The sequence below is a fragment of the Phyllobates terribilis genome, unplaced genomic scaffold (assembly GCF_046119375.1).
Source record: "Phyllobates terribilis strain yellow unplaced genomic scaffold, ASM4611937v1 Scaffold_7__3_contigs__length_470593459, whole genome shotgun sequence".
Taxonomy (NCBI): domain Eukaryota; kingdom Metazoa; phylum Chordata; class Amphibia; order Anura; family Dendrobatidae; genus Phyllobates; species Phyllobates terribilis.
In genome coordinates this window covers 9,257,132-9,284,479 of record NW_027362767.1, presented here as the reverse complement: position 1 = coordinate 9,284,479, position 27,348 = coordinate 9,257,132, and the positions used below count along the sequence as shown (strand labels likewise).

Sequence of the window (27,348 nt, the reverse complement as noted above, 5' to 3'; positions counted from 1 at the left end):
ATATATATTATAGTGCTCGGGGGGTATATATATTATAGTGCTCAGGGGGATGGGGGTATATACATTATAGTGCCCGGGGGGGTGTATATATATATATATTATAGTGCCCGGGGGGGTGTATATATTATAGTGCCCGGGGTGGGGGTATATATATTATAGTGCCCGGGGAGGTGTATATATATGTTATAGTGCCCGGGGGAGTGTATATATATGTTATAGTGCCCGGGGGGTATATATATATATATATATATATATATACTATAGTGCTCGGGGGGAGGGGGGTATATATATTATAGTGCCTGGGGGAGAGAAGTGTATACATATTATAGTGCCTGGTGAGGTGTATATATATTATAGTGCCCAGGGGGGGTGTATATATATTATATTATAGTGCCGGGGGGGGGGGAGTGTATATGTCCGGCAGGGTATATAAATCCATTCTGGTGGGGCGCCCCTGGTGTTGGGGTGCAGTCAGGGCGCCCCCGGTGTTGGGGTGCAGTCAGGGCACTTCCGGTGTTGGTGTGCAGTCAGGGCGCCCCCGGTGTTGGTGTGCAGTCAGGGCGCCCCCGGTGTTGGGGTGCAGTCAGGGCGCCCCCGGTGTTGGGGTGCAGTCAGGGCACTTCCGGTGTTGGGATGCAGTCAGGGCGCCCCCGGTGTATATGTCCGGCAGGGTATATAAATCCATTCTGGTGGGGCGCCCCTGGTGTTGGGGTGCAGTCAGGGCACTTCTGGTGTTGGGGTGCAGTCAGGGCGCCCCCGGTGTTGGGGTGCAGTTAGGGCACTCCTGGTGTTGGGGTGCAGTCAGGGCGCCCCCGGTGTTGGGGTGCAGTCAGGGCACTCCCGGTGTTGGGGTGCAGTCAGGGCGCCCCCGGTGTTGGGGTGCAGTCAGGGCACTCCCGGTGTTGGGGTGCAGTCAGGGCACTCCCGGTGTTGGGGTGCAGTCAGGGCGCACCCGGTGTTGGGGTGCAGTTAGGGTGCCCCCGGTGTTGGGGTGCAGTCAGGGCACTCCCGGTGTTGGGGTGCAGTTAGGGCACTCCCGGTGTTGGGGTGCAGTCAGGGCACTCCCGGTGTTGGGGTGCAGTCAGGGCACTCCCGGTGTTGGGGTGCAGTTAGGGCACTCCCGGTGTTGGGGTGCAGTCAGGGCGCCCCCGGTGTTGGGGTGCAGTCAGGGCGCCCCCGGTGTTGGGGTGCAGTCAGGGCGCCCCCGGTGTTGGGGTGCAGTCAGGGCGCCCCCGGTGTTGGGGTGCAGTCAGGGCACTCCCGGTGTTGGGGTGCAGTCAGGGCGCACCCGGTGTTGGGGTGCAGTTAGGGCGCCCCCGGTGTTGGGGTGCAGTCAGGGCACTCCCGGTGTTGGGGTGCAGTTAGGGCACTCCCGGTGTTGGGATGCAGTTAGGGCACTCCCGGTGTTGGGGTGCAGTCAGGGCACTCCCGGTGTTGGGGTGCAGTCAGGGCACTCCCGGTGTTGGGGTGCAGTCAGGGCGCCCCCGGTGTTGGGGTGCAGTCAGGGCGCCCCCGGTGTTGGGGTGCAGTCAGGGCACTCCCGGTGTTGGGGTGCAGTCAGGGCGCACCCGGTGTTGGGGTGCAGTTAGGGCGCCCCCGGTGTTGGGGTGCAGTCAGGGCACTCCCGGTGTTGGGGTGCAGTTAGGGCACTCCCGGTGTTGGGGTGCAGTTAGGGCACTCCCGGTGTTGGGGTGCAGTCAGGGCGCCCCCGGTGTTGGGGTGCAGTCAGGGCACTCCCGGTGTTGGGGTGCAGTCAGGGCGCACCCGGTGTTGGGGTGCAGTTAGGGCGCCCCCGGTGTTGGGGTGCAGTCAGGGCACTCCCGGTGTTGGGGTGCAGTTAGGGCACTCCCGGTGTTGGGGTGCAGTCAGGGCACTCCCGGTGTTGGGGTGCAGTCAGGGCACTCCCGGTGTTGGGGTGCAGTCAGGGCGCCCCCGGTGTTGGGGTGCAGTCAGGGCGCCCCCGGTGTTGGGGTGCAGTCAGGGCGCCCCCGGTGTTGGGGTGCAGTCAGGGCACTCCCGGTGTTGGGGTGCAGTCAGGGCGCCCCCGGTGTTGGGGTGCAGTCAGGGCACTCCCGGTGTTGGGGTGCAGTCAGGGCGCCCCTCCCTCCCATCCTTAGTTTATTCCTCATTTTATATTTGTTATTCAAAGTTATTCAAATCCTCCTCGTCCTCGGGACGTTTCCTCCTCCGGCCGCGGCTCCTGACTATAGACACATACAGCGGCCCCTGCAGTGCCTGTGTGGGGGCCCCTGCAGTGCCTGTGTGGGGGCCCCTGTGGTGTCACACTACCTGTAGGGACTCCGCTGGGTCTGATGGCTTCTGATGCCACTTGGGCGCGTGGAGCCATCTGCAGCCTCATCGTCCCTGGGGATGGGGGGTATAACTCTCATCCTCTCCTGGGCATTCTGAGAACAAAGCTTATTATTTATAGGACCTGGGTGCAGTGTGCAAGACTTACATCATGTGCAATGTGGCCCCCGGGGGCCCGGCCCTCTCCGGCTGTGACCGAATACATAACTTCCGGGGGCAAGAGGACCGGTGAGGGACACAGTCCGCTGCCCTCCTCACCTCATGTTTTCTTCTTGCAGGAGATGGAGCCACATTGAAAAATAAGAATCTGAACGAAACTGGGGCATCAGTGCCCACCGCACAGCAAGCTACGCCGCTGGCATCTACCCGGGCAGAAAGGTGGGTGCCCCTCCCCTAACACCCACTGTTACGCCACTGTGAAAGGGTTAATCTCTCTGTCTATTTCAGTTCACTGTGTCAAAAGGTCAACACCACAAGACCACCAGAGCGCCCCAGGACGGGAGAGGGGGCTGCCAGCACAGAGCCCCCCAAAGATGAGCCAAGGGATGCCACCACGGCCAGTGCAGGACGCGCTGCCACCGATGCCACCACGACCAGTGCAGGACACGCTGCCACTGATGCTACCACAACCCGTGCAGGACACACTGCCACCGATGCCACCACGACCAGTGCAGGAAACGATGCCACCACGACCAGTGCAGGAAACGCTGCCACCACGACCAGTGCAGGACGCACTGCCACCATGACTAATGCAGGAAGCGCTGCCACCACGACCAGTGCAGGACACGCTGCCACCGATGCTACCACAACCCGTGCAGGACACACTGCCACCGATGCCACCACGACCAGTGCAGGAAACGCTGCCACCACGACCAGTGCATTACGGGCTGCCACCATGACTAATGCAGGAAGCGCTGCCACCATGACTAATGCAGGAAGCGCTGCCACCGATGCCACCACGACCAGTGCAGGACACGCTGCCACCGATGCCACCACAACCAGTGCAGGACACGCTGCCACCATGACTAATGCAGGAAGCGATGCCACCACGACCAGTGCAGGACACGCTGCCACCGATGCCACCACAACCAGTGCAGGACACGCTGCCACCGATGCCACCACGACCAGCGCAGGACACGCTGCCACCACGACCAGTGCAGGAAACGCTGCCACCACAACCATTGCAGGACGCTCTGCCACCATGACTAATGCAGGAAGCGCTGCCACCGATGCCACCACGACCAGTGCAGGAAACGCTGCCACTGATGCCACCACGACCAACCAAACTGTGGTTACAACTAAAACTACAACAAAGATGTCAACTGCAGAACCCACAAAAACTGCCCTGGACAAGGTGAGTGACGCTGTGGGGGGCATCACACCAGGCACTGGGGGCTTCTCCGCGGTAAATTCCTGGGGAACCACAGGTATTGTCTTCAGCCTGTAGATGGCGCCTTCCAGGGAGGTCTGGACCCTGTAGAAGCCCCCAGGGTGGGCAGCTGATGGAGTATCACAGGGTGGTCCCTGCAGATGCGTGTGGAGGGGGCACAGACCCCCAGACTCGGGCTCTTACATGAGACACTGGGGCTGGGTGATGTCACAGTGTGGGCGTGGTTGTAGTCTGCAGGGGGTGTGGCTGTGCTCGCGGACCCCGCTTGCACAGACCCCGTGCTGTTGGTGTCTGCAGGAGCTGGAAGCCCTCCTCTCCCTCGCCTCGGCCGATCCTCCACCTCACGACGTCCTGATGATCCATTCAGAATACAGCGGCACCACGGACATCGTGAAGGCCGATCCACGCCTGGAGGAGCCGAGCGTGACAGAAGGGACAGGTGAGCGGGCGGCGGGTCGGGGCCACTGCCCTCTGAGGGTGGCGCTTACCTCCCCTCTGTTTTCTCTAGTGCCGCCTTGTCCACTGAGACCCGCCACCACGTGGACCAGCGCCAACCTGCGCGAGTTCAAGCATCGGATGGCGCATGAGAAGCACGGCCTGCTGACCGTCCGGCGGGGCGAGGTGATGACCGTCCGCGTGCCCACACACCCGGATGGAAAGCGGCTCTGCTGGGAGTTTGCCACCGACGACTACGACATTGGGTTTGGGATATATTTTGACTGGAGCCCGGTCACCAGCACAGCGGTCACCCTGCAGGTCAGCGAGTCCAGCGACGAGGAGGAGGAGGAGGATGCGGAGAGCCCCTGTGAGTGCCCAACCCCCGCCATAATAATTACTGGGCAGGTCCCAGCGCCCCGCTGCCAGGCCGCTCTAGTACTGCTCGTGATCACTGCCCCCCGCTGCCAGGCTGCTCTTGTGCTGCTTCTGATCCCTGCCCCCGCTGCCAGGCCGCTCTAGTACTGCTCGTGATCACTGCCCCCCCGCTGCCAGGCTGCTCTTGTGCTGCTTCTGATCCCTGCCCCCGCTGCCAGGCCGCTCTAGTACTGCTCGTGATCACTGCCCCCGCTGCCAGGCTGCTCTGGTGCTGCTTTTGATCACTGCCCCCAGCTGCCAGGCTGCTCTGGTGCTGCTCGTGATCACTGCCCCCAGGTGCCAGGCTGCTCTGGTGCTGCTTTTGATCACTGCCCCCAGCTGCCAGGCCTCTCTGGTGCTGCTTCTGATCACTGCCCCCAGCTGCCAGGCTGCTCTGGTGCTGCTTGTGATCACTGCTCCCCGCTGCCAGGCTGCTCTGGTGCTGCTCGTGATCACTGCCCCCAGCTGCCAGGCTGCTCTGGTGCTGCTTCTGATCACTGCCCCCCGCTGCCAGGCTGCTCTAGTACTGCTCGTGATCACTGGCCCCCGCTGCTAGGCCGCTCAGGTGCTGCTTCTGATCACTGCCCCCCGCTGCCAGGCTGCTCTAGTACTGCTCGTGATCACTGGCCCCCGCTGCCAGGCCGCTCTGGTGCTGCTCGTGATCGCTGCCAGGCTGCTCAGGTGCTGCTCGTAATCACTGCCCCCCGCTGCCAGGCCACTCTGGTGCTGCTTCTGATCACTGCCCCCCGCTGCCAGGCCACTCTGGTGCTGCTTCTGATCACGGCCCCCCCTGCCAGGCCACTCTGGTGCTGCTTCTGATCACTGCCCCCCGCTGCCAGGCTGCTCTGGTGCTTCTTCTGATCACTGCCCCCCACTGCCAGGCCAGTCTGGTGCTGCTTCTGATCACTGCCCCCCGCTGCCAGGTCAGTCTGGTGCTGCTTCTGATCACTGCCCCCCCGCTGCTAGGCCGCTCTGGTGCTGCTTCTGATCACTGCCCCCCACTGCCAGGCTGCTCTGGTACTGCTCGTAATCACTGCCCCCCGCTGCTTCTGATCACGGCCCCCCGCTGCCAGGCCACTCTGGTGCTGCTTGTGATCACTGCCGCTGCCAGGCCTCTCTGGTGCTGCTTCTGATCACTGCCCCCCGCTGCCAGGCCTCTCTAGTGCTGCTTCTGATCACTGCCCCCAATGCCAGGCTGCTCTGGTGCTGCTTCTGATCACTGCCCCCAGCTGCCAGGCTGCTCTGGTACTGCTCGTGATCACTGCCCCCCGCTGCCAGGCTGCTCTGGTGCTGCTCGTGATCACTGCCCCCGCTGCCAGGCTGCTCTGGTGCTGCTCGTAATCACTGCCCCCCGCTGCCAGGCTGCTCTGGTGCTGCTCGTGATCACTGCCCCCAGCTGCCAGGCTGCTCTGGTGCTGCTTCTGATCACTGCCCCCCGCTGCCAGGCTGCTCTAGTACTGCTCGTGATCACTGCCCCCCGCTGCTAGGCCGCTCTGGTGCTGCTTCTGATCACTGCCCCCCGCTGCCAGGCCGCTCTGGTGCTGCTCGTGATCACTGCCCCCCACTGCCAGGCTGCTCTGGTACTGCTCGTAATCACTGCCCCCCGCTGCCAGGCCACTCTGGTGCTGCTTCTGATCACTGCTCCCCGTTGCCAGGCCACTCTGGTGCTGCTTCTGATCACTGCCCCCCGCTGCCAGGCCACTCTGGTGCTGCTTCTGATCACGGCCACCAGCTGCCAGGCCACTCTGGTGCCGCTTCTGATCACTGCCCCCCGCTGCCAGGCCAGTCTGGTGCTGCTTCTGATCACTGCCCCCCGCTGCCAGGCCACTCTGGTGCTGCTTCTGATCACTGCCTCCCGCTGCCAGGCTGCTCTGGTGCTGCTTCTGATCACTGCCCCCCGCTGCCAGGCCGCTCTGGTGCTGCTCGTGATTACTGCCCCCCGCTGCCAGGCCGCTCTGGTGCTGCTCGTGATCACTGCCCCCTGCTGCCAGGCCGCTCTGGTGCTGCTTCTGATCACTGCCCCCTGCTGCCAGGCTGCTCTGGTGCTGCTCTTGATCACTGCCCCCCGCTGCCAGTCCGCTCTGGTGCTGCTTGTGATCGCTGCCCCCCGCTGCGAGGCCGCTCTGATGCTGCTATTGATCACTGCCAGGCCGCTCTGGTGCTGCTCCTGATCACTGCCCCCCGCTGCCAGGCCGCTCTGGTGCTGCTCCTGATCACTGCCCCTCGCTGCCAGGCCACTCTGGTGCTGCTTGTGATCCCTGCCCCCCCGCTGCCATGCCGCTCTGGTGCTGCTTGTGATCCTTGCCCCCGCTGCCAGGCCGCTCTGGTGCTGCTTGTGATCCCAGCCCCCCGCTGCCAGGCCGCTCTGGTGCTGCTTGTGATCCCTGCCCCCGCTGCCAGGCCGCTCTGGTGCTGCCCGTGATCCCTGCCCCCCGCTGCCAGGCCGCTCTGGTGCTGCTCCTGATTACCCCCCCCCCTGCTGCCAGGCTGCTCTGGTGCTGCTCCTGATCACTGCCCCCCGCTGCCAGGCCGCTCTGGTGCTGCTCCTGATCACTGCCCCCCCGCTGCCAGGCCACTCTGGTGCTGCTTCTGATCGCTGCTCTCCGCCACCCTCCCCTTCAGTGTGCCCTGCCGCCATGGGAGGGCTACACTTTTTGGCCGCCATGCTTTTGGGTCCTACTGGCTCTTGACTGCTCTGGTGCTTTTATTTTGCAGGGCACAGCCGGGAGGGAGACGTGGAGCGGGGGTCCGTGTACCGCCTGCGCAGCCGCTATGGTGAGGTCATGCAGGTGTACCGCCGCGACAGTCACCGAGAGGTGCAGGCAGGAAATCACGAGTATCCGGGGGAAGGCGTCTACCTGCTGAAGATGGACAACTCCTACTCGCTGCTGCGGAACAAGACGCTTTACTTTCACGTCTACTACAGCAGCTGAGGCTGCAGGATGGGACACGGCCGCGCGGCCACACAGAAGCGCCACCTGGTGGTAGTAATGCTCATAGTGCACAGCCGGCAGCTGAAGAGCCGGCTCACCCCAGGGACCACACTCAGCCATCAGCGCTGAGACGCCATTGTTCTCTGTTATCAGCTGATTTCTATGGGGAAAGGTATATACCAGTCACTGATCATGTGCTGCAATGAATGGCAGATAACAGAGAACAATACCTGCTCATCTGGTTGAGATACAGGACCATTGTCTTATTCTATCACATCTGCTTTCTGCTCAGTGAATGATGGTGTGTACACGTACATATATATATGTACCCGCTTCTGTGCGGAGCTCTGGTAATGGCGGGTTCTCGTGATTCGCTGCTTCACATTTCTATAGGATTAAGGACTCGGCTGCTGCAGAACTTCTCCTTTCTTCTGGCTTTGGGGTGTTGCTGCAGGACCCTCTACTCAGACGTCCCGACTGGTGTAATTCAGAATTGATGCAGCCCCTGAGATCCCACCGTGTCACAGATGATGGGGGTTGTGCTGTAATGCTGCTGTAAATGCATTGGTGTCATCCGGCCCCAGAGCATCCTCCTCGGTGCTCCGGTCCGGTGATCGGCTTTCTCCTGCAGTCCGGCCATGTCACCATCGATCAGTGTCCCCCTGATGGTCGGACTCAGGCTTTGGGCCCGCAATATGCTGTGACTTGTAGTGCTACTGATTGGGGTTCAGTATGTGGAGGTGCTGCCGTCAGCTCAGCACGCTGCTTTGGGCGGCAGCTGTGGATAAATGATTCTTGTCAGTAGCCACAACGCATTGCAGGGTAGCCCGAGACGCCGATATGGCTTTGTCTCCTTCCCCAGCCAGATAAGCACAAGGTGCAGAGATCGGACTGCGATCACCAGGTCTCCACTCCGGGGGGATTGCCGCCATCACCCCCCACCCATCTGTCAGGAATAAAGGCTCCGTTGTCTGCGCGGCTCTCGGTGACACTTGGGTCTCGTTTGTTTCTTTATTTACTTTTTAGGGTTTGTGTGAAAATCTGATGTCAAATAAATGGAAGTATGGTTCACGAGCAGCAAAAACCCAGACATTGTCATTGGGGGGAAGATTGGTACCCAGGACCCCAGTGCTGCAGAGCCCCAGAGCGTCCATGTGCTGACCGCCGAGCCGCCGTGTGCTGACCACTGGGCCGCCGCATGCTAACCACCACGTGCTGACCACCGAGCCGCTGTGTGCTGACCACCGGGCCGCCGCGTGCTAACCACCATGTGCTGACCACCGAGCCGCTGTATGCTGACCACCAGGCCGCCGCATGCTAACCACCACGTGCTGACCACTGCATGCTAACCACCACGTGCTGACCGCCGAGCCGCCGTGTGCTGACCGCTGAGCCGCCGCGTGCTAACCACCACGTGCTGACCACCGAGCCGCCATGTGCTGACCACTGGGCCGCCGCATGCTAACCACCACGTGCTGACCGCTGAGCCGCCGCGTGCTAACCACCATGTGCTGACCACCGAGCCGCTGTGTGCTGACCACCATGTGCTGACCACCGAGCCGCCATGTGCTGACCACTGGGCCGCCGCATGCTAACCACCATGTGCTGACCACCGAGCCGCCGCGTGCTAACCACCATGTGCTGACCACCGAGCCGCCGTGTGCTGACCGCTGAGCCGCCGCGTGCTAACCACCACGTGCTGACCACCGAGCCGCCATGTGCTGACCACTGGGCCGCCGCATGCTAACCACCACGTGCTGACCGCTGAGCCGCCGCGTGCTAACCACCACGTGCTGACCACCGGGCCGCCGCGTGCTAACCACCATGTGCTGACCACCGAGCCGCTGTATGCTGACCACCGGGCCGCCGCATGCTAACCACCACGTGCTGACCACTGCATGCTAACCACCACGTGCTGACCGCCGAGCCGCTGTGTGCTGACCGCTGAGCCGCCGCGTGCTAACCACCACGTGCTGACCACCGAGCCGCCATGTGCTGACCACTGGGCCGCCGCATGCTAACCACCACGTGCTGACCGCTGAGCCGCCGCGTGCTAACCACCATGTGTTGACCACCGAGCCGCTGTATGCTGACCACCGGGCCGCCGCATGCTAACCACCACGTGCTGACCACCGAACCGCCGTGTGCTGACCGCCGAGCCGCCGTGTGCTAACCACCACGTGCTGACCACCGGGCCGCCGTGTGCTGACCACCGAGCCGCCGTGTGCTGACCACCGGGCCGCCGCGTGCTAACCACCGTGTGCTGACCGCCAAGCCGCCGTGTGCTGACCACCGGGCCGCCACGTGGTATCCACCGAGCCGCCAGTGACCTGGACATCTCGTCTGTATCACTGCCTAATATCCAGCACAGCGGTCACAGATCTCTCGGCGGCTCAGTGGATGCTCCGGTGCTCTGCAGTGCGGGGGTCTGGGGTTCAGTCCCCACCGTGGACACCGTCTGCACGGAATCTGTATGTTCCCGGTGATTGGGGTCCTCTGCCCCCACCCATGCTCCAGAGCCATACTGATATTGCTGTAGATCTATGTTTTATTAGATCATAATCTAAGTGTGTATTCTTTTGGAGGAAAATAGAAACCCACCCAAACATGTGGAGAACATACAGATAGTGTCTATGGTGGGGACTGAACCCCGGACCCCAGCGCTGTAGAGCACCGGAGCATCCACCGCGCTGCCTAAATAGAAATCAGTCATCACTGAGAATGTGGCTGCCGGGGCTGGAGCAGGGATTATAGTTTACCCCTTTCACCTGTCACTGACGTCGCGCCCCTCCCTGCACATTAGGCCCCGCCGGAGATCAGTCGGTGCTCAGCGATCAGTCGGTGATGGGTCGGGTGGAGTTCTTTGCTCTCTGGTCGGTGTTGGAAGCTCCACGGCAGCTCATCAGGTGAGAGCACATAAATCCTGCGATCTGTGTATATATACATACAATCCTATATACACCCCATGTCCTGTATACTGAGGGCAGTTTTCTGTATCTCATATTCTGTGTGTTTTTATATACACTGCACGGTACCACTCCTCCTGTCCTGTATATATACACTGCACAGTACCACTCCTCCTGTCCTGTATATATACACTGCACAGTACCACTCCTCCTGTCCTGTATATATACACTGCACAGTACCACTCCTCCTGTCCTGTATATATACACTGCACAGTACCACTCCTCCTGTATATATACACTGCACGGTACCACTCCTCCTGTATATATACACTGCACGGTACCACTCCTCCTGTCCTGTATATATACACTGCACGGTACCACTCCTCCTGTCCTGTATATATACACTGCACAGTACCACTCCTCCTGTATATATACACTGCACGGTACCACTCCTCCTGTATATATACACTGCACGGTACCACTCCTCCTGTATATATACACTGCACGGTACCACTCCTCCTGTCCTGTATATATACACTGCACGGTACCACTCCTCCTGTCCTGTATATATACACTGCACGGTACCACTCCTCCTGTCCTGTATATATACACTGCACGGTACCACTCCTCCTGTCCTGTATATATACACTGCACGGTACCACTCCTCCTGTCCTGTATATATACACTGCACGGTACCACTCCTCCTGTATATATACACTGCACGGTACCGCTCCTCCTGTCCTGTATATATACACTGCGCAGTACCGCTTCTCCTGTCCTGTATATATACACTGCACAGTACCGCTCCTCCTGTATATATACACTGCACAGTACCGCTCCTCCTGTCCTGTATATATACACTGCACGGTACCGCTTCTCCTGTCCTGTATATATACACTGCACAGTACCACTCCTCCTGTCCTGTATATATACACTGCACAGTACCGCTCCTCCTGTATATATACACTGCACAGTACCGCTCCTCCTGTCCTGTATATATACACTGCACGGTACCGCTTCTCCTGTCCTGTATATATACACTGCACAGTACCACTCCTCCTGTCCTGTATATATACACTGCACAGTACCGCTCCTCCTGTCCTGTATATATACACTGCACAGTACCACTCCTCCTGTCCTGTATATATACACTGCACAGCACCACTCCTCCTGTATATATACACTGCACAGTACCGCTCCTCCTGTCCTGTATATATACACTGCACGGTACCGCTTCTCCTGTCCTGTATATATACACTGCACGGTACCACTCCTCCTGTCCTGTATATATACACTGCACAGCACCACTCCTCCTGTATATATACACTGCACAGTACCGCTCCTCCTGTCCTGTATATATACACTGCACAGTACCGCTCCTCCTGTCCTGTATATATACACTGCACGGTACCGCTTCTCCTGTCCTGTATATATACACTGCACGGTACCGCTCCTCCTGTCCTGTATATATACACTGCACGGCACTGCTCCTCCTGTCCTGTATATATACACTGCACGGCACTGCTCCTCCTGTCCTGTATATATACACTGCACAGTACCGCTCCTCCTGTCCTGTATATATACACTGCACAGTACCGCTCCTCCTGTCCTGTATATATACACTGCACGGTACCACTCCTCCTGTCCTGTATATATACACTGCACAGTACCACTCCTCCTGTATATATACACTGCACAGTACCGCTCCTCCTGTCCTGTATATATACACTGCACAGTACCGCTCCTCCTGTCCTGTATATATACACTGCACGGTACCACTCCTCCTGTCCTGTATATATACACTGCACAGTACCGCTCCTCCTGTCCTGTATATATACACTGCACGGTACCACTCCTCCTGTCCTGTATATATACACTGCACGGTACCACTCCTCCTGTCCTGTATATATACACTGCACAGTACCGCTCCTCCTGTCCTGTATATATACACTGCACGGTACCACTCCTCCTGTCCTGTATATATACACTGCACAGTACCACTCCTCCTGTATATATACACTGCACAGTACCGCTCCTCCTGTCCTGTATATATACACTGCACAGTACCGCTCCTCCTGTCCTGTATATATACACTGCACGGTACCACTCCTCCTGTCCTGTATATATACACTGCACAGTACCGCTCCTCCTGTCCTGTATATATACACTGCACGGTACCACTCCTCCTGTCCTGTATATATACACTGCACGGTACCGCTCCTCCTGTCCTGTATACACACGCCGCACGGTACCGCTCCTCCTGTCGTGTGTGTGTGTGTATATGTATATGTATATGTATGTATATATATATATATATATATATATATATATATATATATATATATATATACACATACATACGCTGCTGCACGGTACCGCTCCTCCCATCCTGTGTTACAGTAAGGGTGGTCGGAGGAGTTTCCAGCTGCCCTTGCCGCTGCCGCTTCCGCAGTACCTCTTGCTGTTCGGTCTGGGTGACTGGGATTCCTATTCTGGGGATTCCTTTGTTGTGGCGGAGCTGTTGGCGGGGTCGGCGCAGCCGCAGTGTATAGGACGCCTATCCGCTGAGCGCAGGTATAGTGTGTGTGTGTGTGTGTAGTGTGTAGTGCTGGGCACCGGCCCTGGGTAACTAGCTGCGCTCCGCAGGTCTTTGGTCTGGGACGGTGAATGGCATCTGGACATCGTCATGGAGTGCATCCGATTGACCGCGCAAGGAATGCCAGCCAAACTGTGCCTGACTGTGTCCGGGAAGGTAAAGTCGCGCCTCTGTCCGCCTGCCCCCCCCATGCCCTCTCTCACTTCCTGTTCACACACGTTGAGTTTTTCAGCGTATTTTGCTGCAGATTTTTATGCAATTTTTCGGCTGCGTTTTGCAGTACCAGCAGAGTCTATGAGAAAGCAGAATTGTCTGTTCCCACATCTTTTTTTTTTTTATTTTGTGCCTTGGTTGGGTTTTTGGAAAATAAATCATGTCACTTCTTTCAGTGTTTTTTCACCCATAGGAAGTAATGAGTGGTGAAAAAACCTACCAAAAAACGCAGGTAAGTTGTTTTTTTTTTTTTTCCACAGAACTTTATTTACATGCGTAAATAGAGACAGGACAGTGAAAAAACGCTGAAAAAATGCATCAAAACCTGCGTTTTTGACGCAGCTGATTTCCTGCCAGAGATCAGTTTTGCTGCAGACTTTTGACGTGCAAAAACATGTGGGAACAGAGCCTTACAACCTTCTTTTTCGTCTCCTTTGTGCAGGGGTTTAAAGGTTTGGGTTTCAGTAGCAGTACCCCTGCCAGGCGGATCAGTATCGGACCACCCCGCAGCCCGCTGTTATCGGAGAGCACGATTGCTCACGTGAGAGTGCCGGAGGGTCCGGTGGAGGTGGGCACATGAGGCAGCAGGCTGTGTGCCCGCGGTCTATAATGGGGCATACTTCTGTTACCTTCTGTCCTCTAGGAGAAGGGTTACAGTGCGGTGGTGGCACAGCGGGCATATTGTGCCACGCTAAAGGATTCCCCACCACTGAGTCTGCCCAGCAAGGGTGAAGGGGCAGGAGAGCAGGACCCCGGCTGCCGGAGGGCAAATACTGTGCCCAAAAACCCCAGAAGACTCCGGTTTGGTAGTAAAGGATCTGAAGATGGTACTGCGGGGGCAGGTGAGTAAAACAAACAGTCCTCCGTGGGTGGCTCACGCCTCACCACGGCCTGCCACCAGTCTGGTGGACGGCGACTTGCTGACCGCTGTGATCCCACAATTCTTTCAGTGTGTCCGTCAGGTCGATGGGGCCACAGCGTCTGCCTCTGCGATCCTGAAACGGCTGTTCTGATTGGTGGAGAAGGAGCCAATGAGAAGTCAAGTCCGGACTCGCTGTGGAAGCTGGAGCTAGGTACCCAGCTGTGCTCTCCCCGACAGCGCCCCATACTGTGCGTACATATCACGTGCCCAGCGGAGGCCAGAAGTCGGGGCGGCAAATGGGCGAGAGGAAGACATGCAGGATCCCGGTGACGCCTTGAATAACCAGTCAGGTGGTGGCGATACTGACAGTACCGGGTGATGATGGTGTGTGTGTGAGAGGGGGCGACACTGACGGCGCTGGATGATGATGGTGTGTGAGAGGGGGCGACACTGACGGCGCTGGATGATGATGGTGTGTGAGAGGGGGCGACACTGACGGCGCTGGATGATGATGGTGTGTGAGGGGGCGACACTGACGGCGCTGGATGATGATGATGGTGTGTGAGAGGGGGCGACACTGACGGCACCAGGTGATGATGGTGTGGGAGAGGGGCCAACACGGACGGCGCCTGGTGATGATGGTGTGGGAGAGGGGCCAACACGGACGGCGCCGGGTGATGTAGGAGAGGGGGCGACACTGACGGCACCGGATGATGATGTTGGTGTGGGAGAGGGGACGACACTGACGGCGCCGGATGATGGTGGTGGTGCGGGAGAGGGGGCGACACTGACGGCGCCGGATGATGGTGGTGGTGCGGGAGAGGGGGAGACACTGACGGTGCCAGGTGATGATGGTGTGGGAGAGGGGCCAACACGGACGGCGCCGGGTGATGTAGGAGAGGGGGCGACACTGACGGCACCGGATGATGATGATGATGATGATGATGATGGTGATGTTGGTGTGGGAGAGGGGACGACACTGACGGCGCCAGATGGTGGTGGTGGTGCGGGAGAGGGGGCGACACTGACGGCGCCGGATGATGATGGTGGTGGTGCGGGAGAGGGGGAGACACTGACGGCACCAGGTGATGATGGTGCGGGAGAGGGGGAGACACTGATGGCGCCAGGTGATGATGGTGTGGGAGAGGGGCCAACACTGATGGCGCCTGGTGATGATTGTGTGGGAGAGGGGCCAACACTGACGGCGCCTGGTGATGATTGTGTGGGAGAGGGGCCAACACTGACGGCGCCTGGTGATGATTGTGTGGGAGAGGGGCCAACACTGACGGCGCCGGGAGATGATTGTGTGGGAGAGGGGCCAACACTGATGGCGCCAGGAGATGATGTAGGAGAGGGGGCGACATTGACGGCACTGGGTGATGTTGGTGTGGGAGAGGGGACGGCGCCTGATGGTGGTGGTGGTGCGGGAGAGGGGGAGACACTGACTGCGCCGGGTGATGATGGTGTGGGAGTGGGGGCGACGTGAGGGTGAGGTCATGGGAGAAGGGGCGGCTATTGCATCCAGATGGGGTGCCGTACAGTATTAATCCTTGGTTTCCTGACCCCTTTCTTTTTGCTCCCGCTCAGACAGCGACTTCTGGTTCCAGATGGACGGCTTGTGCTCGGCTCCTCCGTGCTCTAGGGGTCACACTGCAACCTTTGACCCTGAGAGCAAGAAAGTGTATGTTTATGGAGGGATGCGGGAGAAGCGCTGTCTCCGCAATGTGTACGTGCTGGACACGCAGGACTGGAAGTGGACGCTGCTGGCGGTGAGTCCTGAGGACAGCCATGTCCTACATGTAGGGACCCCTGCTGACTGGTGTCCTCTTCTGCAGGCGGTGGGGAAGGTGCCCACATTGTGCCACCACACGGCTTCTATGTACCAGCGGGAGCTCTATGTGTTCGGGGGTCTGTGTCCACAGGTGGGCGCTGATTCTGGAGTCTGCAGCAATGCCCTTTATATCTTCAACCCCGAATACAAGATCTGGTATCAGCCCATCGTGGAGGGCGAGCGGCCGCTGCCCCGATACGGGTGAGGATGGTGACCCTCTGTGTAAGGCGAGTGCTGCTCCGCAGGAAATCAAGGATAGAGGATGTCTACCCCGAGCAATCAGTGGACGCCTGATGTTGGGATGGATGAATGGACAGGGGAGGAGCGCTCCTGATGTTTGGGGGGTCCCATTGTTTGGGGGTGGCTGTATGGGGGGGGTATCACATTTTCTCTCTGTCCCACCTTGCAGTCACAGTGCTACGCTCCTTGGTAACCGCCTTGTCCTGTTCGGGGGTCGCCGGGCTCCGTCTCCAGTTTATCTTAATGACGTTCACATCCTGGACTTGGGTAAGGCTCTGTCTTCAGTGTGACATCATAGGTGTGACATCATTGCAAAGTACCCACAATGTCATGCTCTTCAGGTTACATGGAGTACACGGCCGTGGTCTACCTATCCACGTCTGAGAGACCATCCCCCCGTTGGTAAGACAGTGCTCCTGCCCCATCACATCCACCCCTCCCCCACCTTTGTATGACGACTCTGTGTTCTGGAAGCTTCCACGCGGCCATGCAAGTGTCCGAGCACAAGGTCCTGGTCCACGGAGGTTGTTCTGGCAGCAGCTCCTTGACAGACACCTTTATCTTCAATCTGGGTAAGAGCCAGGATGATGGGGGTTGTAGTACATGAGAAGCTATAGGGTGCCTACATCTTGGGCATGACCTTAGGTCTTAGGGTCCACTGGATCTTGGGGGTCTGGGCTGCTGTAAATAATACAGATAGATGGCACCTGGGCACAACTTATCTTGGCCTGATACCAATGTAAGTACAGCTTCTTCCCACCGGTGGCCCTGGGTCCCTTTCCCGAAGAGATGGAGTGTCAGCAGCGTTCGGTGATTTCTGACTCTTTTCTCTTGCAGGCACCTTGTCCTGGAGCCCCATCAGGATTGGGGGAAGTCCGCAGATGCCCCGCGCCGGTCACACACTGCTCAACCTAAGCTCCTCCTCCCTGACAGATTCCGACAAGGAGGAGTGCAAGGGGCGGAGCCTGGTCCGGGTCCTCATTATTGGAGGCTCCGATGGGGCCGGGACCTTCTACAGCGATTACCCCAAGTTTCAGGTGGACCTGAGTATCTGAGACATCCCTGAGCGGCGGCAACAGAGCAAAGCACATGGTGAAGGATGGCGGTTTATTGTGGGATCAGCGGCGGCACGCTCACAAAACAGGGACTATTATAATGACGGCTCGCTCCTCCCTCGAGGTCCTTCCTGGTAGCGGCAGCCATTGCTCATTACGCTCGTAGCTCTGGCGGTGTATCGGGCTGCCGGGACGGATGACTGATCTGAAACGCCTCCAGCTGGAGCAGAGCCTGGCTGATCCTGGAGATTGTGGGGTACGGGGTCATATCCACCTGAAACCTGCACAGAGGAGGGGACACCGGGCAGACCTTACTGATAAAAGCCGGAGACTTCTACATTATTATTCTCATGTCTTTATTTCCCATACGTCATTACGGGGGCGGCCATAGTGCCTGCGCTGGTACTCTCTGATATCAGCCATCTGGACCTTAGGAAAATTGGGCCTAGTGACTGTTCACTGACTTCTAAGCCGGAGTGTAGTGGGCATGCTCTGTAACTGTGCAGGGAGCAAGGGGAGGCGAGGATGGCGGCGAGGCGATGCCAGGGAGGCAATGCCAGGGAGGCGAGGATGGCGGAGAGGCGATGCCAGGGAGGCAAGAGGGGGAGAGGCAATGCCAGGGAGGCGAGGATGGCGACGAGGCGATGCCAGGCGAAGCGAGAGGGAGATGATGCCAGGGAGGCGAGGATGGCGGCGAGGAGATGCCAGGGAGGCAATGCCAGGGAGGCGAGGATGGCGGAGAGGCGATGCCAGGGAGGCAAGAGGGGGAGAGGCAAGAGGGAGGCAATGCCAGGGAGGCGAGGCGATGCCAGGCGAAGCGAGAGGGAGATGATGCCAGGGAGGCGAGGATGGCGGCAAGGAGATGCCAGGGAGGCGAGGATGGCGGTGAGGCGATGCCACGCGAAGCGAGAGGGAGGGTGGAGAAAATGGTGCTGTAGAGGGCCACTGTGGTTCACATCCTGTTTCAGAAAGCAGCAGGACGTGTTTCCTGGAGAAGATGCAATGGTCAGTGCCACTATGATGGGTACAGGGCGCAGAGGGATCATGCTGCTGCCTGTGGGTACCAGGAGGGGGCAGCCTTCTGAAGGGTTGTCACAGTGTAGAGGGATTGGCTTTATTCTGATTTGCACATGGAAACACAAGAAGCAATGGACTGAAACTGAAAGGGAGAAGATATAGATTAGATATTAGAAGACTCTTTTTGACAGTGAACGGTGATCAATGAGATGAACAGGCGGCCACGAGAGGTGGTGAGTTCTCCTTCAATGGAAGTCTTCACACAAAGGCTGGACAGACATCTGTCTGAGATGGTTTAGTGGCTCCTGCAGGGGGTTGGACACTAGGACCCTGGAGGTCCCCTCCAACGAGAACATTCTAGGATTCTCTCAATCACTGGGATGTGGTGGTATCTAAAGGGATAACCAGTTGTGCTAGCTAGCTCTGACTCCGCTGCAGTGGGGTGACGAAGGAGTGTCACAGCTACACCCAATCGTGCATGTATGGCTGATAACAGAGAGCAAGAGCTGCCCCAAAGCACAATAATGCAGTGTGGATTGGCTTCCTTCATGCAGGGGCAGACAAGGAACGTCCACACTCAGCAGGGCCCGGGCCACACACGGACGTGCACTCACCTGTCGGCGTTGAACACTTGTGGAACCAGACACAGATCGGCCATTGTTACCTGTGGACACAGGGAGATGATTGGCTGAAGGCGCTGGTGAGTGTCACCCGGCCCCGGGGCTGTCCTACCTCGTCACCCACGCAGTAGTGTCCGGCTGTGTCCCGAAGCAACAGCTCCAGAGCTGCAAAAGGGAGACAGGCGGTTAAAAGCGGCCCCTTGTGTGAGCGCTCACCCCACGGGATTGTTGGGGGCGCCCAACTCACTTTGACCCTCTGACACTGCAATGTCATCTGCGGGTGAATAACACTCCCAAAATCTACTGCCCTCATTACACGGCTGTGGTGGTCCGCACCTTCCCCCAGCTCTCACCTTGGAATCCCCTGGTGATGTAGTGCAGCGCCCACTCCAGCTTTCCATCTCCCACTCTCTGCAGCACGTCCAGGTTCTGGGGGGACAGGCATATAAGAAGAGGCGGGGGGGGCTCCACACCTGCTGACCGTGCCACTAGGGGTCCTCACCTGCACCGGCTGGATCCCGGAGGCAATGTGGTCACTGATCATGCGACACTGTGCTCTCTTCAGGGGGTCTCCGGGGAGTAACGGGGGGAGTGGTCGCGTCTCCTCCAAGTATTCAATGATGGCAAGCTGCAAAGGACAGTGACAGCGGGAACCGTGCAGCTCCTCACCCCGTGCTGACGGCGGGAACCGTGCAGCTCCCCTCCCTGCGCTGACGGCAGGAACCGTGCAGCTCCTCACCCCGTGCAGCTCTTTCCCGTGCAGCTCCCCTCCCTGCGCTGACGGCGGGAACCGTGCAGCTCCTCACTTTGTCGTACTTTGCCTCTAGTCCTCACATTTGGGACACTCACCGATTGGCTCAGGGTGACACCATCGATCCGCAGCGCCGGCACCTGCTGCATGGGATTCACACGCTTGTATTCATCTGTCCGCTGTGGGTACAAGAAAATGAAGATGACAGCAGCGCACTGCGGACCCCCAACACAAGGAGAGTCTGTACAATCCACATGGCTCACCTGCTGCCCGCCGTCCTGGATCAGATTCACGGGACGCAGGTCATACTCAATGCCCTTAAGAGCCAGGGCTGTGCGGGTGCAAAAAGGGGGATCACACAAGATGCAGAACATCCCCCAACAGCCGCATCCCAGAGCGCAGGGTACTCACCAATCCGGACCCTCCACGAGCAGGAACTGCGAAAATAGCTGAATAACAGGGGCTACAGTAAAAGGAGAGAGGGTCACACATGGCACCAGATGTGAAGCCCCCAATATGCCGGCTGTACCCTGCACAATATACAGCCCCGATACACCGCCTGTACCCAGCACAATATACAGCCCCAATATACCGCGCGAAAAAAATACAATATACAGCGCCAATATACAGCCCCGATATACCGCCTGTACCCAGCACAATATACAGCCCCAATATACCGCCTGTACCCAGCACAATATACAGCCCCAATATACCGCCTATACCCAGCACAACATACAGCCCCGATATACCGCCTATACCCAGCACAACATACAGCCCCAATATACCGCCTGTACCAAACACAATATACAGCCCCAATATACTATCTGTACCCAGCACAATACAGAGCCCCGATATATCGTCTGTACCAAACACAATATTCAGCCCCAATATACCACCTGTACTAAATACATTATACAGCCCGAATATACCACCTGTACCCAGCACAATATACAGCCCTGATACACCGCCTATACCCCTTAATATAGAGCCCCAATATACCGCCTGTACCCAGCACAATATACAGCCCCGATATACCGCCTGTACCCAGCACAATATACAGCCCTGATACACAGCGTGTACCCAGCACAATATACAGCCCCGATACCCCGCCTGTACCCAGCACAATATACAGCCTCGATACTCCGCCTGTACCCAGCACAATATACAGCCCCGATACACCGCCTGTACCCAGCACAATATACAGCCCCAATATACCGGGTGTAAAAAATACATTATACAGCCCCGATATACCGCCTGTACCCAGCACAATATACAGCCCCGATACACCGCCTGTACCCAGCACAATATACAGCCCCAATACACCGCCTATACCCAGCACAAGATACAGCCCCGATACACCGCCTATACCCAGCACAACATACAGCCCCAATATACCGCCAGTACCAAACACAATATACAGCCCCAATATACCATCTGTACCCAGCACAATACAGAGCCCCGATATATCGTCTGTACCAAACACAATATACAGCCACAATATTCAGCCCCAATATACCACCTGTACTAAATACATTATACAGACCCAATATACCACCAGTACCCAGCACAATATACAGCCCCGATATAGCGCCTGTACCCAGCACAATATACAGCCCCGATATAGCGCCTGTACCCAGCACAATATACAGTCCCAATACACCAACTGTATCCAGCACAATATACAGCCCTAATACACCACCTGTACCCAGCACAATATACACCGCCTGTACCCCGCAAAAAATACAGTCCCAATACACCGCCTGTACCCAGCACAATAAACAGCCCCGATATACCATCTGTACCCAGCACAAAATACAGCCCCGATATACCACCTATACCCAGCACAATATACAGCCTGTAAAAAATACATTATACAGCCCCAATACATCGCCTGTACTCAGCACAATATACAGCCCCGATATACCGCCTATACCCAGCACAACATACAGCCCCAATATACCGCCTGTACCAAACACAATATACAGCCCCAATATACCATCTGTACCCAGCACAATACAGAGCCCCGATATATCGTCTGTACCAAACACAATATACAGCCCCAATATACCACCTAGCACAATATACAGCCCCAATATACCACCTGTACTAAATACATTATACAGCCCCAATATACCACCTGTACCCAGCACAATATACAGCCCCGATATACTGCCTGTACACAGCACAATATACAGCCCTGATACACAGCGTGTACCCAGCACAATATACAGCGCCAATACACCGCCTGTACCCAGCACAATATACAGCCCCTATATACCGCTTATACCAAGCACGATATACAGCCCCAATATACCGCCTGCACCAAACACAATATACAGCCCCGATATACCGCGTGCAAAAAATACATTATACAGCCCCGATGTACCGCCTGTACCCAGCACAATATACAGCCCCAATACACCGCCTGTACCAGCAGAATATACAGCCCCGATATATCGTCTGTACTAAATACATTATACAGCCCTGATATACCGCCTGCACCCAGCATAGTATACAGCCCCGATATACCACCTGTTCCCAACACAAAATACAGCCCCGATACACCGCCTGTACCCAGCATAATATACAGCCCCGATACACCGTCTGTACCAAATACATTATACAGCCCCGATATACCGCCTGTACTCAGCACAATATACAGCCCCAATATAGCGCCTGTACCAAATACATTATACAGCCCCGATATACCGCCTGAACCCAGCACAATATACAGGCCCAATATAGCGCCTGTACCAAATACATTATACAGCCCCGATTTACCGCCTGTACCCAGCACAATATACAGCCCCAATACACCGCCTGTACCCAGCACAATATACAGCCCCGATATACCGCCTATACCCAGCACAATATACAGCCCCGATATACCGCCTATTCCCAGCACAATATACAGCCCTGATACACAGCGTGTACCCAGCACAATATACAGGCCTGAATTCCGCCTGTACCCAGCACAATATACAGGCCTGAATTCCGCCTGTACCCAGCACAATATACAGCCCCAATACACACCGCCTGTACCCCTTAATATACAGCCCAAATATACCACCTGTACCCAACATAAAATACAGCCCCATATACCGCCTGTACCAAGCACAATATACAGCCCCAATACACCGCCTGTACCCAGCACAATATACAGCCCCCATACACCGCCTGTACCCAGCACAATATACAGCCCCGATATACCGCCTATACCCAGCACAATATACAGCCCCGATATACCGCCTATACCCAGCACAATATACAGCCCCGATATACCGCCTATACCCAGCACAATATACAGGCCTGAATTCCGCCTGTACCCAGCACAATATACAGGCCTGAATTCCGCCTGTACCCAGCACAATATACAGCCCCAATACACACCGCCTGTACCCCTTAATATACAGCCCAAATATACCACCTGTACCCAACATAAAATACAGCCCCATATACCGCCCCGATATACCGCCTGTACCAAGCACAATATACAGCCCCAATACACCGCCTGTACCCAGCACAATATACAGCCCCCATACACCGCCTGTACCCAGCACAATATACAGCCCCGATATACCGCCTATACCCAGCACAATATACAGCCCCGATATACCGCCTATACCCAGCACAATATACAGGCCTGAATTCCGCCTGTACCCAGCACAATATACAGCCCCAATACACACCGCCTGTACCCCTTAATATACAGCCCAAATATACCACCTGTACCCAACATAAAATACAGCCCGATATACCGCCCCGATATACCGCCTGTACCCAGCACAATATACAGCCCCAATACACCGCCTGTACCCAGCACAATATACAGCCCCCATACACCGCCTGTACCCAGCACAATATACAGCCCCAATATACCACCTGTACCCAGCACAATATTCAGCCCCAATATACCACCTGTACTAAACACAAAATACAGATCCAACATACCGCCTGCACCCAGCACAATATACACCCCCAATATAGCAGCAGCACCCAGTACAATATACAGCCCCAATATACCGCCTGTACCCAGCACAATATACCGCCCTGATATACTGCCTGTACCCAGTACAATATACAGCCCCGATATACCGCCTGTACCTAGCACAATATACAGCCTTGATATACCGCCTGTACCCAGCACAATATAGAGCCCCCATATACCGCCTGTACCCAGCACAATATACAGCCCCAATATACCACCTGCACCCAGCACAATATACAGCCCCAATATACCACCTGCACCCATCACAATATTCAGCCCCAATATACCACCTGTACTAAACACAAAATACAGACCCAACATACCGCCTGCACCCAGCACAATATACACCCCCAATATACCACCAGCACCCAGCATAATATACAGCCCCGATATACCGTCTGTACCCAGTGCAAAATACAGCCCCGATACACAGCCTGTACCCAGCATAATATACAGCCCCAATATACCGCCTGCACCCAGCACAATATACAGCCCCGATATACCGCCTGTACCCAGCACAATATACAGCCCCAATATACCGCCTGTACCCAGAACAATATACAGCCCCGATACATACCGCCTGTACCCCTTAATATACAGCCCAAATATACCGCCTGTACCCAACATAAAATACAGCCCCATATACCGCCCCGATATACCGCCTGTACCCAGCACAGTATGCAGCCCCAATACACCGCCTGTACCCAGCACAATATACAGCCTCCATACACCGCCTGTACCCAGCACAATATACAGCCCCAATATACCACCTGTACTAAACACAAAATACAGATCCAACATACCACCTGCACCCAGCACAATATACACCCCCAATATGCCACCAGCACCCAGTACAATATACAGCCCCAATATACCGCCTGTACCCAGCACAATATACAGCCTTGATATACCGCCTGTACCCAGTACAATATACAGCCCCAATATACCGCCTGTACCCAGCACAATATACAGCCTTGATATACCGCCTGTACCCAGTACAATATACAGCCTCAATATACCGTCTGCACCCCAGCACAATATACAGCCCCACCAGCACGTTACCTTCTCCACAGCTGCCATCACTGCAGACAAGTGGGAGACTCTTTTCTGGCCAATCTGAACAGTCGTCAGGATCCTCCCCCGGCAGAAGCTTTACTCCATGTGGGACTGATTACAGAACAGCGGAGCAAAGTGCAAGAATCTGCAGCACCGCGTGCGAGAAACGGGGGGCGGGGATTACATCGGGGTATACGGGGATTACAGCGGGGTATACGGAGGGGGGGGATTACAATGTGGTATACGGGGGATAGGGATTACAGCGCGGTATACAGGGGGCGGGGATTACACCGGGGTATACGGGGGCGGGGATTACACCGGGGTATACGGGGGGCGGGGATTACTCCGGGGTATACGAGGGGCGGGGATTACTCCGGGGTATACGGGGGGCGGGGATTACACTGGGGTATACGGGGGGCGGGGATTACACCGGGGTATACGGGGGCGGGGATTACACCGGGGTATACGGGGGGTGGGGATTACACTGGGGTATACGGGGGGGGGGGGGGATTACAGCGCGGTATACGGGGGGCGGGGATTACACCGGGGTATACGGGGGCGGGGATTACACCGGGGTATACGGGGGCGGGGATTACACTGGGGTATACGGGGGGCGGGGATTACACCGAGGTATACGGGGGCAGGGATTACACCGGGGTATACGGGGGCGGGGATTACACTGGGGTATACGGGAGGCGGGGATTACACTGGGGTATACGGGGGCGGGGATTACACTGGGGTATACGGGGGGCGGGGATTACACCGGGGTATACGGGGGGGGTGGGGATTACACTGGGGTATACGGGGGGGCGGGGATTACATTGGGGTATACGGGGGCGGGGATTACACCGGGGTATACGGGGGCGGGGATTACACCGGGGTATACGGGGGAGGCGGGGATTCACCGGGGGGCGGGGATTACACCGGGGTATACGGAGGGGACGGGGATTACACTGGGGTATACGGGGGGGTGGGGATTACAGCGCGGTATACGGGGGGGCGGGGATTACACCGGGGTATACGGGGGGCGGGATTACGCCGGGGTATACGGGGGGGGCGGGGATTACACCGGGGTATACGGGGGGCGGGATTACGCCGGGGTATACGGGGGGCGGGGATTATACCGGGGTATACGGGGGGCGGGATTACGCCGGGGTATACGGGGGGCGGGATTACGCCGGGGTATACGGGGGGCGGGATTACGCCGGGGTATACGGGGGGCGGGGATTACACCGGGGTATACGGGGGGCGGGGATTACGCCGGGGTATACGGAGGGCGGGGATTACAGCGCGGTATACGGGGGTGTATGTGTTATTACTGCTCTTATTAGTCTGCAGTATCTTCTGTTCTTCTTACCTTGCCTGCGGCCGCCATGTTTCCCTCGTCCTCCTCGCTCCGCCCTCACATAGTTGTCGGTGGCGGCCATGTTATCGGAGTCCTGCCAACGTCCTGCGGTGGCGCACAGCGACCTCTGGTGTCTGGTCGCCATGGTGATGGCGAGAACTCCGCACGCCTGTCAGCTGAGGCGGCGGCAGCAGCGGCAGGACAGGCCGGGGATGGAGCGGGCGGACAGGCCGGGGAGGACGGTGTCCGGGGCCGCGCTGGGGGCGGTGATCGCGTTCTCCTTCCTCAGCCGCTTTTACCACCTGGCGGAGCCGCCGCACGTGTGGTGAGTCCCGTCCACGGGGCCGCGCTTGTTGCCGGTACTGGCTCCTCGCTCACCACTTACTTTTTTCTTTCCTTCCTTTCTTCTTCCTCTTCTTCCTCTTCCTCTCTTCCTCCTCTTCTCCCTATTCCGTTTTTTCTTCTTCTTCTTCCTCTCCTTCTTCTTCTTCTTCCTCTTCTTCCTCTTCTTCTTCCTCTTCCTCTTCTTCCTCTTCTTCCTCTTCTTCTTCTTCTTCCTCTCCTTCTTCTTCTTCTTCCTCTCCTTCTTCTTCTTCTTCTTCTTCCTCTCCTTCTTCTTCTTCTTCCTCTCCTTCTTCTTCCTCTTCCTCTCCTTCTTCTTCCTCTCCTTCTTCTTCCTCTTCCTCTCCTTCTTCTTCTTCCTCTTCCTCTCCTTCTTCTTCCTTTCCTCTCCTTCTTCTTCTTCTTCTTCTTCTTCTAATTCTTCTTCTTCTAATTCTTCTTCTAATTCTTCTTCTTCTTCTTCCTCTTCCTCTCCTTCTTCTTCCTCTCCTCTCCTCCTTCTCCTTCTTCTTCCTCTCCTTCTTCTTCCTCTCCTCTCCTCCTTCTCCTTCTTCTTCTTCTTCCTCTCCTTCTTCTTCCTCTCCTCTCCTCCTTCTTCTTCCTCTCTTAGCTGGGATGAGACGCACTTCGGAAAGATGGGAAGTTACTACATCAACCGGACGTTCTTTTTTGACGTCCACCCCCCACTGGGAAAGGTGAGAAGTCACATGAGCGGGGTCACCGCAGACAGACCTGACCATCCCCCCTGTAATATATAACTGCCCTCGCTGACCGCCCCCCATGTAATATATAACTGCCCTCGCTGACCGCTCCCCCTGTAATATATAACTGCCCTCGCTGACCGCCCCCCCTGTAATATATAACTGCCCTCGCTGACCGCTCCCCCTGTAATATATAACTGCCCTCGCTGACCGCTCCCCCTGTAATATATAACTGCCCTCGCTGACCGTCCCCCTGTAATATATAACTGCCCTCGCTGACCGCCCCCCCTGTAATATATAACTGCCCTCGCTGACCGCCCCCCCTGTAATATATAACTGC

General features: G+C 56.9%; 4 protein-coding genes across 8 annotated transcripts in view; 3 read left to right on the top strand and 1 right to left on the bottom strand.

The window, feature by feature from the left end:
• Nucleotides 1-7,653, top strand: part of TMED8 (transmembrane p24 trafficking protein family member 8) — a 13,155-nt gene extending 5,502 nt beyond the window's left edge. The window contains exons 2-6 of the mRNA XM_073638133.1: nt 2,589-2,688; nt 2,758-3,664; nt 3,998-4,139; nt 4,209-4,505; nt 7,268-7,653. Of these exons, the coding sequence (XP_073494234.1) occupies nt 2,589-2,688; nt 2,758-3,664; nt 3,998-4,139; nt 4,209-4,505; nt 7,268-7,485 (1,664 nt within the window). The 3' untranslated portion in view covers nt 7,486-7,653. The remainder of the gene's footprint in view (nt 1-2,588; nt 2,689-2,757; nt 3,665-3,997; nt 4,140-4,208; nt 4,506-7,267) is intronic.
• A 2,676-nt stretch (nt 7,654-10,329) lies between these two features.
• On the top strand, nt 10,330-16,753 carry LOC141153374 (uncharacterized). The gene is given in 13 exon segments (XM_073638081.1): nt 10,330-10,391; nt 12,792-12,965; nt 13,038-13,143; nt 13,394-13,432; nt 13,643-13,741; nt 13,844-14,042; nt 14,151-14,273; nt 15,650-15,831; nt 15,898-16,094; nt 16,303-16,400; nt 16,475-16,515; nt 16,518-16,543; nt 16,608-16,753. Coding segments are annotated over 13 exon segments (1,479 nt in total). The 3' UTR covers nt 16,741-16,753.
• A 472-nt stretch (nt 16,754-17,225) lies between these two features.
• On the bottom strand, nt 17,226-26,082 carry GSTZ1 (glutathione S-transferase zeta 1). 5 transcript variants are annotated; one of them, XM_073638127.1, is made up of 10 exons: nt 25,978-26,035; nt 24,627-24,765; nt 19,988-20,039; nt 19,840-19,907; nt 19,675-19,755; nt 19,328-19,453; nt 19,179-19,254; nt 18,938-18,990; nt 18,820-18,893; nt 17,226-17,469 (listed from the first exon to the last, which is right to left on the bottom strand). In XM_073638127.1, exons 2-10 carry the CDS (start codon nt 24,642-24,644, stop codon nt 17,343-17,345), a joined length of 675 nt encoding a protein of 224 aa, XP_073494228.1. In that variant the 5' UTR covers nt 24,645-24,765; nt 25,978-26,035; the 3' UTR covers nt 17,226-17,342. The 5 variants fall into 5 exon arrangements, with proteins under 5 accessions (XP_073494228.1, XP_073494231.1, XP_073494229.1 ...); XM_073638130.1 differs by having other exon boundaries at nt 18,820-18,869; XM_073638128.1 differs by having other exon boundaries at nt 24,627-24,731; nt 25,978-25,995.
• The window catches only part of POMT2 (protein O-mannosyltransferase 2), a 21,295-nt gene continuing 19,844 nt past the window's right edge, over nt 25,898-27,348 (top strand). Inside the window, exons 1-2 of the mRNA XM_073638126.1 lie at nt 25,898-26,290; nt 26,918-27,002. Coding sequence (XP_073494227.1) covers nt 26,046-26,290; nt 26,918-27,002 — 330 coding nt within the window. The 5' untranslated portion in view covers nt 25,898-26,045. The remainder of the gene's footprint in view (nt 26,291-26,917; nt 27,003-27,348) is intronic.

What these genes read in the sequence shown, in the direction of transcription:
- GSTZ1 (XM_073638129.1), bottom strand. An exon ending in CTCGTGGAGGGTCCGGATTG is followed by an intron (nt 19,908 to 19,987) that starts GTGAGTACCCTG and finishes GCACCCGCACAG; the next exon opens with CCCTGGCTCTTAAGGGCATT. An exon ending in GTGTCACCCTGAGCCAATCG is followed by an intron (nt 19,454 to 19,674) that starts GTGAGTGTCCCA and finishes TGTCCTTTGCAG; the next exon opens with CTTGCCATCATTGAATACTT.